General features: G+C 43.0%; 2 protein-coding genes across 4 annotated transcripts in view; both read right to left on the bottom strand.

The window, feature by feature from the left end:
- Positions 1 to 89: 89 nt before the first annotated feature.
- prkab1b (protein kinase, AMP-activated, beta 1 non-catalytic subunit, b) lies at positions 90 to 4,829 on the bottom strand. Its single transcript, XM_044026361.1, has 8 exons — positions 4,584 to 4,829; positions 3,896 to 4,037; positions 2,607 to 2,776; positions 2,433 to 2,526; positions 2,223 to 2,340; positions 1,429 to 1,562; positions 1,261 to 1,329; positions 90 to 391 (listed from the first exon to the last, which is right to left on the bottom strand). Exons 2-8 carry the CDS (start codon positions 4,034 to 4,036, stop codon positions 314 to 316), a joined length of 804 nt encoding a protein of 267 aa, XP_043882296.1. The 5' UTR covers position 4,037; positions 4,584 to 4,829; the 3' UTR covers positions 90 to 313.
- A 5,036-nt stretch (positions 4,830 to 9,865) lies between these two features.
- The window catches only part of msi1b (musashi RNA binding protein 1b), a 23,518-nt gene continuing 14,243 nt past the window's right edge, over positions 9,866 to 19,140 (bottom strand). Inside the window, exons 8-17 of one of the 3 annotated variants that reach the window (XM_044027234.1) lie at positions 18,446 to 18,538; positions 15,296 to 15,344; positions 14,721 to 14,803; positions 14,521 to 14,638; positions 13,219 to 13,299; positions 12,058 to 12,114; positions 11,859 to 11,921; positions 11,602 to 11,735; positions 10,710 to 10,758; positions 9,866 to 10,616 (exon numbers count right to left, since the gene is read on the bottom strand). In XM_044027234.1, the coding sequence (XP_043883169.1) occupies positions 10,717 to 10,758; positions 11,602 to 11,735; positions 11,859 to 11,921; positions 12,058 to 12,114; positions 13,219 to 13,299; positions 14,521 to 14,638; positions 14,721 to 14,803; positions 15,296 to 15,344; positions 18,446 to 18,538 (720 nt within the window). In that variant the 3' untranslated portion in view covers positions 9,866 to 10,616; positions 10,710 to 10,716. Of the gene's footprint in view, positions 10,617 to 10,709; positions 10,759 to 11,601; positions 11,757 to 11,858; positions 11,922 to 12,057; positions 12,115 to 13,218; positions 13,300 to 14,520; positions 14,639 to 14,720; positions 14,804 to 15,295; positions 15,345 to 18,445; positions 18,539 to 19,140 lie in introns of all 3 variants that reach the window. The other 2 variants (XM_044027233.1, XM_044027235.1) reach the window with 2 other exon arrangements.

The raw sequence follows: 19,140 nt of genomic DNA, 5'->3' as shown, positions 1-19,140 counted from the left end.
TAGCTTGAGAAAAAAACTTAAATTAAAGTTTAAGTTAAGCACGCACGTCCTGACACTGAGGTTACAGTGAAACTTCATTTTTCTTCTTCTTCTTCTGTTTCGACACAAACGGTAAATAAACATTTTAGGTTGCGGTTACAAAGTGTGGCGCAACTTAACATTACGCAAAAACATTCTCAGAGATTACAAGATGAAATGCTGATAAAGTGATATCAGGACGATATTTAGTTGCAGTTTCAGTGAAACGGTCCAGGCAGCAGCTGTGTGTCTGTGTGTGTGTGTGGAAGCAGGCGGATCCGGGTTCTCCGCGGGGTCAGATGGGTTTGTACAGAAGCGTGGTCACGTACTTCTTTTTGTATCGGTGTGTCGCGCTGAGAACCATCACACCGTCCTGAAACACAACGACAGAGAGCAGCGCCGTCACAGTTCACTCAACGATGAATGCAGCTGAAAATAAAAGGAAGCGGTGGATACAGAGGTCGAGAGGAGGCCGAATGTCTCAAGACCTCTCCATCAGTTCAATCCACATCTGTGTTACTGTGTCACTGGTTTAATGAACTGAACCACCAATGAATCTCTGCTATGTAGCTATTGTCACTCTTTATTTACTTTGTCAAGTATCATTCTGAGCACTTTGGCGCCACCTGCTGCTGATCTAAGTTAGCTTATTTTCCAATATTGGCATCAGAGCACTTGATAGAAGAAAGACACATAAATCTTAAATTAAATTAAAACTGCTGCAAAGCAAATATTGAGAGTTAGTTCCCGGAGATAAACAGTAGGTGGCAGTAGTAGTGAAGAAAGCCAGTGGTGCCGTTTTGTTGCCGCTTCAATTCATTACTGTAGTAATATTTGTTTCTTTGTGGTTTTCTCAACAGTCCATGTATTCTTCTGGCAGATTCATAAACATCAACTTTTATTTGCTACTTAAATGTGATATTTTAAGACCTTTTATAAAAAAAAAAGTGTGTTTCCATTCTGGTGTTTTTATTCACAAATTGAAAATAAGCATAAAACAAGCTGATGGAAACCTGATCATGTTTCAGGATGACGCAGTTATCTTAACCGTTGATTATAGTGGCGGGGAATTAAAATGATTAATAAAATACTAATGTGAGTAGCTTGTGTAAAGCAATGACTTTACCACACACACACGTGAAAAGACACTTGTGTCGTACAGCTGAAGTTTACACCATTCAAAAAGACGTTGTCAGACTTAAACCTCGATTACACAAAAGAGTTAAAAAGGTGAAAAGTTACCTTGATGGAGAGAGCGTACAGGTGATTGAGCATCACGTGGTTTGGCTCTGGAAGCAGCGTCGGGTCGCACTGATTGAGGTTCAGAGCACAGGGTGGATTTCAACAAAGCGTGTGTACAAAAGAGTCATTAATCATTAAAAGACGAGCGAGCGTCGGGCCTGAACTTACAGAAACCTTTGTGTCCTTGTTAAGCAGCACCTGCAGCAGGTGGGGAGGTAAGATAGGAGGGTGCTTGAGCTTGTCTTCTGGTTTGACTACGTATCCGTCCTGATGGTAGGGGCCGGGAGGAGAACTGGACAAGTCTGGGATATAAGGATCACATCATCACATCCACATTAATACTCTTCTCCTCAAACATGACTTCTACTCAGTGTCACCTCCTTTTCTAGATCTGACATTCCCAAGGCTACCTTATGCCGCTTTTCCACTACATGGTCCCGCCCCATTCGCAGGCTTTCAGCAGTCTGTCGCTAAATACACCAGACTTCTTTGTTAAGAGATTTTAGACATTTCCCTGGTAATTGTTGGAGATGAACCCACATTTTTTAAAACGGTTAAGTCTTTTTAACTGATCTACAGTTCGGCAATGTTCGGCTTGATTGTTGTGTCGGACGTCTCTTCCTGTGACGGCACTCTGACCAATCAGTGGGCAGCAGTCTGGCCGTCCGACACAGGAATGAAGCCGAACAATGCCAAACTGTAGATCAGTTAAAAAGACTTAACCATCCTAAAAACATTTACACTCGTTTGTGTGTACAACTAAGTCACCGCGGTTTCATGCAGCCGTGCAGTGATGACTCCGCCCACGTTGAGGAGGCACTTTTTCTGTAGTGGAGATGCAACCTAAACCGCGCTGAAGCAAGGTGAGCCGAGCCACGCTGAGACCATGTGGGATTTTTAGTACACTTACTATGATATGTAGAGAGTGGTTTTTAATGAATGAATCCAGGTGTCGTGACTACCTGCGATGTCAGCAGCAGAGTCCTGTGAGTCGATCCTGAGGGCATCAAAGACTTCAAAGTCAGTCCTCTTCACCTGGATTAGGTTATTGACTGTTCCAGTTTTAGCCGTCACCACAGCCTGAGAGAGGGAGTAAACACAAAGGTCGTGAATGGTGATGAATGGGAAGATTCTGAGAGAGCCGTGAAAACAATAATGTAGGTTTCACTCACTCCAGTCGGATCCAGAGTCCACTGACCGTCGACACAGAACTTGTACTGGTGTTCTCCCTCTGGCAGGTCCACGATTGCCACAAAGTTCTTCTGACTGGGTTCGAGAGAGAGAGAGTTTTTGTTACGAGACACCGCTCAGATGTGAGAAGTTGTGAAGCTTGTGAGTCGCGTTACCTTCTGTTGAGTGGGATCTTGGTGGCCCAGTTGTTGAAAGAGCCCGACACAAAGACTTCTTTGGCGCCGCCGGTCCATCTGAACACAGTGGGCCTGGCAAGCGTTGGACATTTACCTTCACTCTCCAGGTCCTGCTGCCAGTCAAGAAACTCCTGGATCTCTTGTGGAGCCTGGACAGGACAACATCAAAGTATCATCAGTAAGGGTTCATGAATAGACCTTTGTTGCGTTTTGCCATTGTTTTGCACCAGTTTTAAGTTACTGCCAACCTCTCCACATATTACACTACAAGTTTTATTTTCATTCATATCCTTCATTTTAATAAAAATGTGACAATGTATTCAGTTGGAACTACCCTTGAGTTTTTTTTCTATTAAAATGATCACATTATCATTGCTTCCTCTTTAGAACCATTGTTACAACACAATGGAATTCACTGAATAAACCATATTAATGTTAATTTTAAATATAGGTTGGAAAACATCAGCCACTTTTCTAGATGCATCTGAACAAATGTCTTTGTTCCACTCCATTGGACAACATGTTTATTTATTTTTAGTCAACTTAGAGAGGCAAACACCTCTGCACATCTTCTGGGCCTTTGTTTACGGCCTTGTAAATAAATGTGATGGAAGGCCGTGACCAATCACAGGACATCTCAGAGAGAGCAGGACACTCCTACTGGCTGATCCAGTACAACTACATACATACAGGTGTTTCTCTGTGCTGTAGCACCAACAATAACCTGAAAAGAAACCACATTTGGACAATCCATTAACTCTGGAATGCATCGTCAACCAAAATTTAATTAATATCAGAAATAAAACTGTTTACAACAAAGGTTTTAGTGCTGGCTGAAAGAAAAACAGAGCCATACCCATTCATTGCTTTAGGTATATATTTAATTTATTTGGCTTAGTGCAATTTCATCATAGTTTATTGTACTGATTATGTTTTATATTATTATTTGATAGTTGTTATTGTGTGCCATGTCATTTTAGCATGTAGTTGTGTGTTTTAGTGTAGTTTTGACATGTTTGAGCATGAACGAGCATAAATAGCTATAACCTCTACATACAGCACATCAGATGCATTATTTGTATTAGAACTATTTTAACTGTATTGTCCCTATTTTAATAAAATTCTATTCATTCATTCAGAAAAACAGGGTTTTTAATATTACACAGATAAAAACTCAATAATCAACAAGTGTTTCCCAACTCAGGGTTTCATTCATGTTGCCCAGTGTAATAATGGTTTAGTCCAGAACATGAGGGCTCTTTTTCTACCTTTGAGCTCTGGAACAGGTCAGCGTCCTCCGTGCTGTCCAGCAGGATGTTGGGACGTGCGTCTTTGCCGCCTTGCTGTCCATCTCTGAACGGCCTCTCACTCTGACTCCCGGTGGAGCGGTCACTGTTGCTGTTCCCCATCCTGGAATCACAACAACAACAACAACAGGTCAGCGTCATCTCACCCTTAACAACCCCACGACACCGGCTTTTACAGTTTGCACAGAAAATGGTTGTTTTTAGCTGATGCTGGTCAGTCACACAGGTACAGGATTCCATAATACTGTAGACACAACACTGACACCTTACTGATGGAGGCAATGGGGGATCAACAACTCCTGTGTGCCATCATTTAAAAACTGCTGATTGTCTCTGAGGACTGTGGTGTGTGCTCAATATGCAGCTAAACTATTCCTGAAATATCATATCAGAGAAAGTAAGAGTGTGTGAGTGAGTGTGTGTGTGTGCCTGCTTCATGGAAACACTCAGACACTGCTGATAATGTGAAAACACCTCACACTACAACACTCCATAAAACCTGAAGTGTGCCTTTAAGATTGTCCTTTTTCACTTTAAACGTTAAAACAAAAGTCTGCGACGCTGCACAACTATTTAGTATGTCACTAAAACATAAGGCGAGGACATTGCAGAGTGTTTTAGAGGCAGCAGAGAGAGAGAGACCGCTCACCTGAATGTGTGATTACACGCTGCTCTCCGCTCTCATCAACATTTATCTCCGTGAAGCTTCCAGATATAAAAAGCGTTCGCTGTCGTTGTCGACGTTAAAGTTTCCCCTATTGTGAAAAAAGAGACGCTGCGGTGAGAAAGACTCACAACACACGACTCAGACTCGTCCGTTTCTGCTCAAGTCTGCTCCGACTTTAAGCCACTTCCTGTTTCTGGAGAGGCTCCTGTTGTCCGCCTCCGCCGTGCACGCGCCGTTCTCGCCGCTTGAAAGTCACCGCAGTGCGCGTGCGCGCGAGCGTGTTTTGTCAAGTCGTTAGGACATTTTCTGGTCTGGTTTGTGTCAGGACATTTAGGTCTGTGGGTCTGTAGGTCTCACATGGACCAACGCCTGGCCTCGTCACTGCTAACTTAGTTAAAGTTTGACACGAAGCACGCGTGTGTGTGGTCACGTCCAGTTAGTGTTAGTTGTTAGTTATTGACTGGTTGTGGTTCATTGTTTACTGGTTTGATCTAACTTTATTTATAAAGCACTTTATAAACAACAACAGCTGTGCGTCAGAGCTAAATCAAATATAGCAACATGCTACTTACAAAACAAAGAATAAAACAATAAAATACTGTAGAAATGATAAAAATATAAAGTTAGGCAGTTATAACTGGTTACGGTTAAGGTTAGGGATATGACCTGGTTTAGGTTGCAGTAACTGAAACCCTTTGTGTGTCTTTATACTTCATGTCTTTACCTTTGTGGACATTTTGACCTTGTGGGGACATTTTGTCTGTGGGCCCCATAACTTTAAAGGGCTTTTTCAGGGCTAAGACCTGGCTCAGAGTTAGGGTTAGAACTGGGTTTAGGTTAAGGTTAGGATTCAGTTAAGGCACTTAGTTGTGGTTAAGGTTAGGGTAAGGGGCGGTGGAATACATTATCCATGATGTGTCCTCACAAAGATATACAAGTTGGTGTGTGTGAGTGAGAGAGAGAGAGAGAGAGAGAGGGTGACACCTAGTGCTGAGCAAGTTGAAGTTTAACCCTAAGTTTGCCAGAAAATTTGCTCTAATGTCAGTTTGACAAATTTTGCATCAACACTGTCTGAGTTTAAACTCTAATCTTTAATCAGCTGAAACAAACCTAATGTCACAAACTTTCTTGTAAACATCCGAGAAGGTTAGGTTGTTATTAAATAAAAGAAAAGTCTTAATTTCCTGGATTGCTACTTTACATTTTCATGTCTTTCAGACATGTCTTCAGCTGCTGAGGACAAACTGTGACCACCATGTTTTTTAAATGTATCAAAGATTTGTGACTTTTGATTCAGTCGTGTGTTGCATCGTCAGCGCTGAAAAGCCTTGTAAAGCAGATACGGACGTCTGCGGGTCAGCAGCTGAGCGTCCTTGCTTGTTATCTCCTCTGATTTGTCAGGTGTTCTCACAGATCTCCAGTTTCATGGGATTCCTACAGTGGATCTGAAGCCCGTGACTGTGGAGTCAGCAGAAGTTTATAGTGCTGTAGTTCTAATAATAACACTATAAAATACTCGAATCAAATTTAAAATAAAATATTAATATTTGTCCATCTACACATCTGTTTTCTGCTAATGATATAAGTGTCCAGGTTATTGACATAGACCGAGCCTCCTCCTTCACCTCTGTCTTTGAGGATCATGAGACATTTACAGGTCAGAGGTCATCTGTGTGTCGTTTTCCTGCAGCACGTGCAGTGATTTATTCACTGGTTATTTGAGATTATGTTTATTATTATTTCAAAAAATAGTCATAAATAGTGTTAGATCCTGCTTACTTTTGTAACTTGCTGTTGTTTGTTGTTTATTATGCTCTTTAGACTTAGATCTTTATTACTTAGTATGTATATATAAAATAAGATAAGATAAGTTTACATTGCAAAGTAAAGATAAAGATAATAAATAATAAACATGCATTTACAAGAAAGTGCACAATAAAAAAATATGTACAATAAGACTATACAAAAGTAAAAAAAAAGAATGTACATTATGGGCTTGATATTTACAGTATAAACAGTGATTGAACATGAGATAAAATCACAGTATATTGCACGTGGTAGGGAGGAATGAGTAGCCTGGAAATGTGTGGTCGGCTTAGAGCAGTGCTTGTTGTACAGTCCATATATATATATAGATACTGACATGTTTGTACTAGATTATTCTTAATATATATTTCCTTTTTTCTTTTCCCCTCTGTATTTATTCATATTCTTGCATGTTTACAGTCTCAGAGTGACTCAGGGTCACATTTCAGTGTGAGTGTAACGACGCGTATGACAAATAAAACCCTTGAATCTTGGTTTGAAAGAAAGAAAGAAAGAACGAAAGAAAGAAAGAATTCACTTCCTTGCATTGGATCCTCACTTCTTCGTGCACCTGCCTTTCTTTCTTTCTCGTCATCTCTAATTCATGTGTATTGAAGCCAGTGTGTCCTCGGGAGTCACTCACACGTCTCATCCTGTTACTCAGAGCTACGAGGATGCAACAGCTGCTGTGGGCAAGGGGACTCGACGCAATGCTGTCTCTCCACACAGCTTGAAAACGACAATGTCTTTAACAGACGTAGACTTTATCAGCAGATGCCTCTCATACAAACGGAAATGCAGCGGTTGTTTCTGTGTGTGATCTCAGTCTTTATGGTTCAGAAATGTCTGCTGATGAAACCACTCTTAAATGATAACATTACATCAAGAACTCTATAACATCTGACACTGAGACAACCCGTGCTGCAGGACTGATGGGGCGTTCAGGGGCAGGAATACAGTGAGATGGAGGTATCTCCTCAGAGGGGGGATCTGGAGCCTCCCCTGTCTTCACAAGGTCACAGCTTCTTTGCAGCGAGGGGCTCACGGTTCACGAGTGGCTGCAGCAGCGTTTCCCCCCGGAGACTGTTAAAAGCAGAGAGGTGGGAGAGTGGCAGTGGTGGCAGGGGAGGGGGGAGGCAGTGGAGCAGTGATGATGGAGGAGAGAAATTAGTCAGCAGAGGGACATGACAGGGACACAGAGGCCGGCTGGTGACAGAGTCTGGGCAGATTGAAGACCTAAGGCCAGCAGGTACACTGACTGAGAGCAGACACACACACACACATGACCCATAAATGTAACCCTGCTCATGTATTACACATTTATAATATTTCACAGCAGAACATTTAGTCACTAAAGGTCCAGTGTGTAACATTTAGGAAGGTTTAATGGTAGACATTTAATATACTGTCCAATAGGTTTGTATTTGTGCACATCAGTTACTTTATAACATAAAATAGTAGAGATTTACACTAGAAATAATACAAGAGATTTTACACAAGGATTGTCTTAAGGATGATCTTCTTCATTTTCTGAGTGAACGACATGCCGAAAGTACGTCTAAAAGTTTTATTCTATGGCTATAAAAACAAACGTTTTATTAATAAAAAAGAAGTAATTATATACTTAAATAAATAAATAAATAAATAAACACGCTAGTTATTCGTAGTATATTCTACCAATAAACCCTCCTAAATACCGGAGACTGGACAAAATGTACGTCTGAAAACACACCTGTTTAAACTAGCATATTCACTTTGATTCGTTATATCCACAGATTTGATTTGTTTCAATTATTTATTAATTGTACTACTGTTTGACTGTTTTATTTGTGTCCTTCCTTCCTTTCCTCTCTCTCTCTCTCTCTCTCTCTGTGTTTCCTCATCTTGCAGGTTGCAGGATCCAGATCCATTTTCGAGGCTACTATTAGTATTATTATCATACATATCATCACCATTATTATTATTATGCTATGATTAAAAGACGATCAGTATAATTTTTATCAACAATCTCTGCTGCTGCTTGTATAAAAGACTGTAGTGCTATAAACATGTCATCACTGACTCAGAACTGTCCTGTATAAACTTATAACTTGATACAATTGTACAATTGTTGTGTATATCTGCTCCTGGTCTCTCTCTACTGTCTCTACCTCTCCTCTCGTCCCCCGTTTTTCCTTTCACCCCAACCTGTCTAGGCAGATGCTGCACATCTTTGAGTCTGGTTCTGTCAGAGATTTCTACTTCTGATTTTTTCTCTCCACTGATGCATAGTGTTTGCTCATTGTGTGAATTGTTGGGTTTCTCTGCTCTCCATGACGTCGTCTATGTACAGTGCCTTGTGATAATGTATGCTATGATTTGGCGCTATACAAATTAAATTGAATTGAATGATTTTAACTCTGCATGTAAGGTGATCTTGAGCAAGCGGCTTGCGCTATTTAACTGATAAAAACACAGTGCAACAAACACCCAAACAGGACGCAAAAGTGGAATGTTTTAAAATAATTTATTAGGAATTTTAAAAAGGTTTTTTTCCCCCCAAAGGAATAAACATGACAGTAAAAAGAAAAATCAGGAAAAAAAAAAAAGTTACAGTGTCGACAAGATTGTTATTATTCAACGAAAACAGCATCAAAGAACGAGACTACCACGGTAACCGCTGGCAGCGCTGTGAATGAGTCAAATATCAAAATAGATCGAAGAATCGAAGAGTGCTTTGTTCTTAAGATGACGTTAAAAACACACGTCGTTAATGTGACGATCGGCCAGTGCAACATTCTACCAACTCCCAACATGTTTCGTTTTGGTCTAAAAAATTGTTGTCACGTTGCTACAATGCGTGACCTCCAGTGGATTTGCAGTGACTGAGGTGCGAGGGGGGTGGTGGGAGGTGATGACAGGTAAACAAGAGTTAAGAAGACACACCCCCCCCCTCCCTCCCCCTCTGTTAGAAAAAACACCTTCCTCTAAGGTGTAACCGTCCACCCTTTTGACACAGATGTTAATGTGGTAATACAAAAGTCAGATTAAAGTTTCACATTTGCAACTGAGGAACCCGCCCCTCCCCCCACCCCCACCGCCCCAAAAAAACAAAAAACAGCACATGGCACATTGGGAAACCAATGTGTATAAAACCATATGACACGCAAAAATAAAACCTGCAGAGTGAGACGGCCGTTAGCGGCCGCTGCTCCTTCATATTCCTTCACAGACAAATCGTCCAAATCACAGATAAAACAGAACAAAAAAAAGATAAACGTAAGAAAACAGCATGTTTTTGTTTTTTCCTCTCCTCTCCTGAAAGTGGAGGGTTTTCGTACCCACACGCACACACACACACACACACACACGTGTATCCCCCTCCCCACTCACAGTGTTCAACCTCTGGTGCAGCAGTAAGACACTTAAATGATGATTCACTCATAAATGCCTGCATAAAAAACACTGAAATGTTCTTGACCTCCGCGTTGAACTACGATACGTAACAGTCACGCTTTCCATCACATTCCTCCGAAACCTCCCAGACACACAATTAGCTGCAGACCCCGCCCCTCCCTCTAACCCCCCCGCCCTCCCCAAAACCAGTCATATTTACAATATTTTACAAAATTGTACAGCCCATGTAGGCATTTCATGGCGCTGTGACTAACTTTGTCTGAACATTATTATTAGTATAACAAGTCTTTTTGTTAAAAACCTACCAAGATATACACTTTGTGACACATTCTCAAGAAATAGTATTAATCACAAATGTTTTGTTAGAATTCAGTATGAACTAGTATAGACAACTAGACAAATATACAGTTTGTTTGTTTTTCTTCCAGTACAAATGAACAGCTCTTCACCTTCAAACAGGCTCCACGCGGAGAATTAACTCCGCTCATCTCAGAGAGACACAAGTTTCAAATAACCCCAATAAAATACAGCCAGGACAGATCAAGAAACGCAGACAAAAAAAAAAGAAGAAAAACAGGTGAAATAACATAACAGCAGGAAAACAAAACAGAACACTTAAGCTTCAGCATCGGCGTGTGTTGCTATTACATACAGTGATAAAACGTCTTCGCTCCTCGGAGTTTAGTGAGGCGTCAGTTGGGTCGGCTGCGTTCGCGCTGACACTCGTGGAGCTGCAGAGGTGGACTGGACAGAGACGGGCCAGGTTCAGCTCCAGAGCAGCTTCAACTCCTCCCAGCTCTCGGGTCTACAGCGCTGCACGGACACAAGGGCCATGTGGATTAGTCACAGGTTAATGCAGACGAGTTAGGTATTTAAAAAAACAAACAAAAAAAAAAGACTACTAACATGTCTCTCAGTGATATCCGTTAGTGAAGGCTGTGGCGATCAAAGGGCCCTGTGGGAGCAAGAACACAAAGGTCAAGGGTCATTTTTTGAAAGGAAAACACAAACATTCGGATTTGTTTAATTCTAAAAACACTACTTTTCCACTACATGGCCCCGCCCCCGCTTCGCCTCGCCTCAAATCATCACTGAAACTGCCGTGACTTCATTTTACACGCGACACACATACAAACGAGTGACTTGTAAAGCAGTCGTTTTCGGTAACTAAATCATTAGAATCAGTTCATCTAAAAAGATACTTCCTCCATTTCCTTTGCTAAATGTTGGAGATTAACACATGTTTTCAGGAATTTTTAACTGATCTACAGGTCGGCATTGCTCGCTTTGTCACGCTCATGACTCTTCCGGTGACGACACTCTGATGATGTCACGCATAGTATCGGCTCAGCTCGCTTAGATCCTCACCAGAGCAGGTACTAAAAAAAGAACCAGGTACGAGGTACTATCACTAACGGAAAAGCAAAAATAACCGTGCCGTGCCGTGCCAAGGCAAGTCGCGCTGGGACCTCGTTGTTACCATGTAGGACAGCGTGGTCTTTGTATCTACTCTGAAGCCAATGATGTTATGTTGTTTTTCTAATAAAATACAATCACAACACCAATGTGTCTGAACAGTGGGGCATGGAAGTATCTCTGGTGGTCAGCACACACCAGAAAGAATCTACGTCTTTCTTAATTTACGTGTTAAGCTTCTGCTTTAAAACACAGAAAGCACACTCTGTCCGGTTTGTCCATTCAGGCCGCTGTAGAAACACGGAAGCACAAGATGGCGCCCTCCAAAGTCTTATTTTAAAGCTATGAAAACATACAGAACTCAAAAACAACAAGGACTCACCCCCAAACTATGACTGAATCCAGTGCTGGGGGCGGGGCTTGCAGCGCTGAGGTAACTGCTGACAGCCGACTCCTGACCTGCTGTTCCGTACAGGTCTGCCATCGGGCCCGGGCTGCTCGTACCCAAAAATCCAGCTGAGCGAGATGGGGTAGAACCTAAAATGTTAAGATAATGCCGTTTGATTCATGCTCACTATATAAGAGCAGAAAAAAAAGAATAGAACAAGAAGAAGAAGAAGACATTTTTCATTGTCATACCTCTGACTACTGCTGCTGCTGCCGCCGCAGCCGCCATTGGTCCATATGCTGTGAGAGGAATGGCTAAAAAGAAAGGAAAATCCGGGTTAAACAACTTCTCTATGGTTGAGAACATTTAAAAACATGCCCTGTAAATGATGTTCGATATCTTTACTGTCAGCAATCCTGCCTTCAGTGCCACAACGAGGAACTGACTGACCTGTGAGCTCAGGGGGGTGGGGTGAAGTCAGAAGGGGAGTCCTCTCTAAGTGGAACTCTAAAACAGAAACATCAGAGCGCTGTTGAGATACACACCGCCACTGTCGACACGTGGACGACACATGGACGACACGCACACGTTCAGGTGGGGGGGAACATGGGGGGGGGTTTCAGGGATTGCAAACAGGAATGAGGAGGAGGGGGAGGAGGATGTTTTAAAGCCAAAAAAGTGGTGTTAAAAATGACACACATTTACAAATGCTTAAATTTCCTATTTAAAAACATACACTTATTTCACTTCTTTGGTGCAAATCTTGTATTAAAATCATACACACACATACACTGTGTCCATACTAACACCACAGACTGGGTGTCATAGACTGAACGTCTATGAGAAAAGGAGCTTCTACTTCTCTATTTATTAATTTATGATTTATTAGTATCATATCTCATATATATTGGGATGAAAACAGGACACCAGTGAGATTAGGTCTCTTTCTGAGCACAATTAGAATTTTACATGATAACAAAAAGTCATGTGCTGTAAATTCAACGCCCAGAGATTTACAAGCAGCAATTGACCGTCACAGTGTTTCATAATTATGCTTCAGTGGAAACATGTTTGTATTTATGACTGTGAATCTACTCCAAGCTCAGTGTAAAAGTAATAACAACTTCGTCCTTTTGGTCCCATTAAAATCATTCATAAGAAACAACTCCACTCCTTTTTTTTTTTACCTACAGTTAAAACTACAGTAACTGCTAAACCCTACATTAAGATGTTTTATGAAAATGTCCAGTAGAAAACTAGACGTTAAAAGAAACAGTGTTTTCTTTTCCCGTGTCGGTTTCGGCGAGTAAAGACCGCAGCAAATAACACTTGCAATAGTTTAAGGTCCGGTGTGTAACATTTAGGAGGGTTTATTGGCAGGAAATTGCATAAACTAGATATAAATATGTTTGTATTAATGTATAATGGCACATCTGGTTTTCCCATCTTGCAGCTCAAGCTGAGTAAACAACATTGTTTCTTCAACGCAAGCGAAGGACACTGTCGTCGTCCCGATACAATCTGCAGTCTCACGTTATCAGACACGGCGACAGAGTCACAGACACAGCTCAGAAACAGTGTATCGGGAGCAAGACAATGTGCTGTGATTACCGGGGAACTGGTAGGTGTATCCAGGAGTGATGCCGGCGTAGCTCCGGCTGGTGTACGTGGCCGTCTGGAAGCCAGGATAACCTGAGGAAACAACAAACATTGCAGCAGTGTATGAGAACACAAGACATAAGAAACCAGGACCTGTGTGGTGTTAAAGCTGAGTAACAGGTGTGTGTGTGTGTGACATGCAGGTGGATGATATTCTACACCTGTGGTCTGGATTTCTTCACCAGGGTTAGGGCTAGAGCAGATTACCGTCTTTGTCTCGGATTTCACTCTCAGCAATGACGACACACAGATTTTCATTGTCCACACCCCGACCTCACACCCACAGTCAGACACGCACAAAATCATTTTTAAATCTTAACCACACAACTAATCTGTTATCGTCATTTCTTTACATGCAGTCGCACTCGTCCGCATCTCCACTCTCATATGGAGTGGGTAAAAAAAAGGGGGGGGGTGTAATTCTCACACTGAACAGTAGGTGGTAGCATTGGCGTTAGTTTGCAGCACCCAAAATCTCAGAAAAAGTTAGACTTACACGGCTAATGATAGCAGCAGCAATCTATTAGTAAGGGTCAAACAACGATTAGACGCTACAGGTGTGAGGCAGCAACTCAACGCAACGAGGCGTGTGGACATGATCGAGATGAACTGTTTGATTTTGAATTCAGCATCAGAATGAGGGAGGATTGAAGTGAGTGTGGACGTGGCATGATTGTTAGGTGTCACACAGGCTGGTCTGAATACTTCAGGAGTCACTGGTGTACTGGGATTTTCAGACACAACCAACTCCAGTGTTTACAGAAGAGAAAGCAACAGTTTCTTGAGAGAAAGTGCCCACTAGTTTACAACCACCTCTCAACACACGGCGCAGCAGATGGTGCCTTATAAAGGTATAATTATAAAGTCTTAAATGCATTTTTCTAAATATAAAAACATTATGTAGCAAAATCTACTGTATATTTAATCATTAAAATTGCACTTTTCTGTGACTTGAAATCGGGCTCCGTCAAGCAAAACTATCAGACCTGGCAGAGGGAGTGTTTGTGTGTATACACCAGCAGGACACGGGTGGGTGGGGACGAGAGTGACTGTTTTTTTTTTAACCGTAGTATTCCCGTCTCTGTGTTTTCAGCTTGTTCGCTCACTTTACTAGCACAACGTTTATATTTTAGACTCAACAGTTGGAAGATGCAACATTACTCTCAACCATGAGGCGTCATGTGACCTTCAAAGCGACGTGGGGGGGCCTTAACCTTAGCCTAAACCTTCCACTTCAGATCAATACAAACTTACCCAGCATACCGATGCCCAGCATGAAGGCGTCCATCCCATAGGGCATCACCCGAGAGCGCCCCCTGGCTGAGCCTGTGGGGGACATCACCTCCTTGGGCTGAGCTTTCTTACACTCCACCTGTTTCCAGACAATTGACAAAGTCAGTGCTGAAAAAGAAACGTGACGGCATCAGAGCGTTGTCACGCGGTGTCACGCTCACCATTTTGTTGTTGATCTCGTGGAAGTGGATCTCGCAGACTTTCTCCACTACGTCCTCGTTCTCAAACGTCACAAAGCCGAACCCTGGGACAGAAGTTAAATTGTAAAAACAATGTCACGCAGTATGGTGGATTCAGACAGTAGGCCTTTCTGTGCAGCTAATAGTCTCCAGTAATCAGTGCTGGAATAGCCGCTTAACACATTTACCCCCCACCCACCCCCACCTCCTTAACAGTGCTATTCTGCACTCATCCTTGCTTCCCTCCCTTCCTGGCCAGAAGGCCCGGACAAATCTGGTGGGCTGTCATAATCGATCAGTCCTCGGGGGGGGGGAGGAGGTGCTTAAGGAGGTTTTATCCTGATCCCGATTAACGGACTGGCTAATTAGACTAGCCGTGTTCGTCTCCTCCACAGCTCAGCCCACAGGAAGGAGGCCCACGGGGGGGCGGGAGTAGTGGTGGTGGTGGGAGGGGGTCAATCGATAGACATCCAGGAAAGAAGTGGAGGACGAGTATCAAACTGATGAAGAGGTGGAAGAAGAGTTGGGAGATGTTGAGTGGAAAGAGTGAGTCTCACCTCTGTGTCTGTTGGTGGTCTTGTCAAACATGAGCATGGCGTCGTCAACCTGGGGGGAGACAAATAACACCGTTTTTTTATTTTTTTTATTTTATATTGTGGCTCTCTCTCTCTTGCTCACACAGCATATTGCCTGACCTCAGCCCTTCTCAAGTTCTGTAGGGAGGCTCAGCAACAGATGGACAGAGAGGAGGGGCGAAAGGGGAGAGAGAGGGAGGGGGGGAAGAGAGAGGGAGGGGACGGGAGACAAGCGACAGGTTACAAAGATGAGACTGAAGGAGCAAAGAGAGGAAAATAGAAACCAATACTGTACGTGGCAAGAGGACATAATGGGGGGACATGGAAAGTTGCAGCTAAACTGCCCTGGTCACAATCCTTTTCACAGAGATCACATAATCCGCCCCCTTTCTCCCCTCCAAAGTTTGACATTCCCATGGCAACTGTACAAAAAGCCCTTATAAAGGAGCTCTAGCCAACATCAAATATGCCTTATGAATAGTGGGAGAGTGCCAGAGAGACAAAGAGGGCCACAAATAGAGAAACACTGAAACACACACACACACAGAAACGGTCCAGTCACAAGCAGGAGGTGAATCCTGTGGGCAGGTGGAGACTCGATGAGAGGGGAGAGCTGATAGCGGGAGGAAGAGCGACAGGTGGAGATATGGTGAAATAGAGCACAGAGAGTTCTGTAAGAGTGAGGAAGAAGGGGAAAAAAAAGAAAAAGGGATTGGGTCAAAGTGGAAAGGGAGGAGAAAGAGGAGACAAAGGGAGACGGAGAACAAAGAGGCCTCGAGGCTTTGTTTGTTGGCACAGTCAGCCATAATTCCTCCTCCTCTTCTCCCTTTGACCTCTCCCTCCAGCCCGGCCTCTCTTTACAGAGCAAAGACACAGGTGTCTATTCTACGCACACACACACACACACACACACACACACACATGCGCGCGCGCTCATGAGTCTCTGATGTCAAAGTTGACCTACTCTCTCCCCCCCACACATCCCCACAAGCTCACATGTTTATGCTCCAGTCTGCAAACACGGGGTCCAAATAAACATTTGGTAAAATTATCTGCGCTATAATAAGTTTGCTGGACGTGGTCCACCGAGTAATTTTTCACTGTCAAATTGTCGCACGCGCACACACACACACACATACTCGCACTCAGTGTGTGCGTGTGTATGTGGGAACCCCCCAGGGCAGTTTGCCTCCAGAAAGGTCAAAGGTGAGTGCGGAGTGTCAGTGTGAAAGCGGACCTGTTACTCTGATGCCTCTCAAGTCACTGCTGCCTTCCAGTCTGACATTTGCCTAACAACTGCAACATGTTCAACTCCATCTCTCTTTACTTTTCACACACTTTTACCCATGTAGACTTTCCACTGACGACCAACGCTGCTGCTGCGGCCAAAACTATTACATGATTCATGTACGCAGAGGTCCAGATACTGTGATCGACACAGATTTAACAGATAACTGATAAAAAAGAACAAAAAAAACACACCAGACGTCATCAAAACAGCACAACAGCTTCCATTAAACACTCTAAATGGAGTCAATTCCACATCATTTCAAACAGGGGACATTTTAATGGCGTATTTCTGGACAATATTCCCTCTTATTCTCTTTTTTTCCCCACCTCTCATCTTCCCTGTTATCCCCTGCCCATCCCTCTGCGCGCTCCTTTGTCCTCACCAGGACGGGACACAAAAGGTCCAGTGAGGCAGTCTAATCAGGAACTTCCATGGATGGCTGGAGCCTACATTTCACCGTGCATCCCTCGATATCTCTCTCGGCAAAAATTCATCTCGACGTTATGATTGAGGAGGGAGCACAGAGAAGCTGGAGGCCGAAACCTTTGGCACGGGGAAATGAAGTGCCATAGAGTTGGGAAAACGTAGCGGACGAGTGACCGCGTCGCGTCGCGCGTCTCACGCTGAAAAAAGTTTTCCGCGGTCGCCCATTAATCCTAAAAAAGTTTGGTGTCATTTGTTAAAACACAGCCGCGTTGTTCTTGAAATCACACACACACACACACACACATCGTGGAATTTGAGAAGCGTGAGCGATGCACAAACTTCCAGCGTGCAGCAGAAAACTTTTGAACAAACTTAAAAAGAATATTTGTCTTGCTTTGTATGGAGGCATAATGGCTCTTTTACACCCCCACCACCACACACACACACCCTATCTTTGCCCCACTTCCCTCTCTTACGCCTCTGCAAACCTCTCACTCTCATCAGGCCCTCCCGCCCTTGTCAGAGCCTTTGTCAGCCCATCATCTATTCTCTGGCCCACGTCTCTCAGAGACTCGGAATATTTTAAAACAAACTTGTATTGAACTTTATGTAAAAAAAATTTGAGAAATAAAACAAAACACAAGCTCATTTTGGGGGTTCTGGGTAGAGACGCTAAGTTTGCCAGTTTTTGAGCTTGATTCAAATCTTTTTCTTTTTTCTTTTCGGTAATTACTAAACTCCTGCGTTAACCCCCACACACTAACATGCTAACACCCCCAACACCACCTCCTTCAGAACAAAACCCCCTTACCCACAGAAATACTCGGGGACAATGGGCAAGCCAGGTCACCACGGTAACGGACCAGGAGGGGGTTGTGGGTGGGAGCAGCTGTTACATCAGATTAATTCAGATTCTGATAATCCCTCCTCCTTCCTCACCATCAGCACACACTCACCACAAAACTTTTCTCCCCCCTCCTCCTCCCGCTCCCTCGCTCTTCTCGTCCCCCTAACTTTGCCTGCTGCTCTCTCTCTCGGAGCCTCTCAGCCTCGTTATTTTTCCCTTCCTACCCTCTACAAGCCTTTTCTCTCCATCCTTTTTCTTCTCACCCCCCCCACAGTAACTCCTTCACTTCCAGGCAGCCGCTCGACTCAGAGTGAAGTTTTTTGTGGGTGAATCAGACTCTGGGCAGAGCTGGTGGGATGCAGCGCGACGCGTCTCTAAGCTGCTGATTAGTTTCAGCGCTGACGGCGCCGACGCGGACGTATACGAATGCACAAGAAGTGCAACAGTAATCCTTCTTTTGACTCCGGTCCCCGGCCATGTTCTGCTTCTCTTCAGGACACTGTTGTTGACCACAGTCTGACCATCCACCACCATCCACGTCTTTAACACTCTCTTAAACAACACTCACCTTCCCAAACTGGTCAAAGTACTGCTTGACATCCTCGATGGTTGTGTTCACTGACAGGCCGCCTACAAAGATCTTCTTGGTTCGAGTCACCAACTGTTAGAAAAAAAAACAGACGAGACACTGATTAAGCAACTCTTCTACACAGCTTTTATTTTTTTATAAAACATGTTTTCTTCCAAGGGGTGAGGTACTCAAATATGTCAAATGTGTATGATTAGTTTCTTTTTACGAAGTTTTGTTATCGCAAAGAAATGATCGTTAGAAATAAAGTCACAGAATGATGTCATTTCCTCTCATTTAGATGAAAAATGAGCACTGCAACTTATGTGACGATTATTTGTTTTTGAAAATGTTGATCAGTGTTCATCAAACCGGGAAATGATTCACTTTTAATGACTTCTTTGTTGTCCAGAGCAAAGAAATAAAGGAAATATTCTCATTTAAGAAGCTAAATCTTGTTTTAATCATGAAAAAATTATAAGAATAGTTGTTGATCAATTTAGTAATCGATTCATCATTATACTCGTACGGGGATTTATGGACACATTTCCATGTCTACACCACAGTAACAACATAAAGCAAAAGTTGAACATTGTTAAAGGGTAATCCCAAATATTGAGTCGTAACATAATGAAATATAAATAAGATTTATTATATGCAAAATGTAAATACACATACAGGAGGATATAAAGCAT

Source organism: Solea senegalensis, linkage group LG5 (genome assembly GCF_019176455.1).
Source record: "Solea senegalensis isolate Sse05_10M linkage group LG5, IFAPA_SoseM_1, whole genome shotgun sequence".
NCBI lineage: Eukaryota > Metazoa > Chordata > Actinopteri > Pleuronectiformes > Soleidae > Solea > Solea senegalensis.
This window is presented reverse-complemented; position numbering and strand designations above follow the sequence as displayed.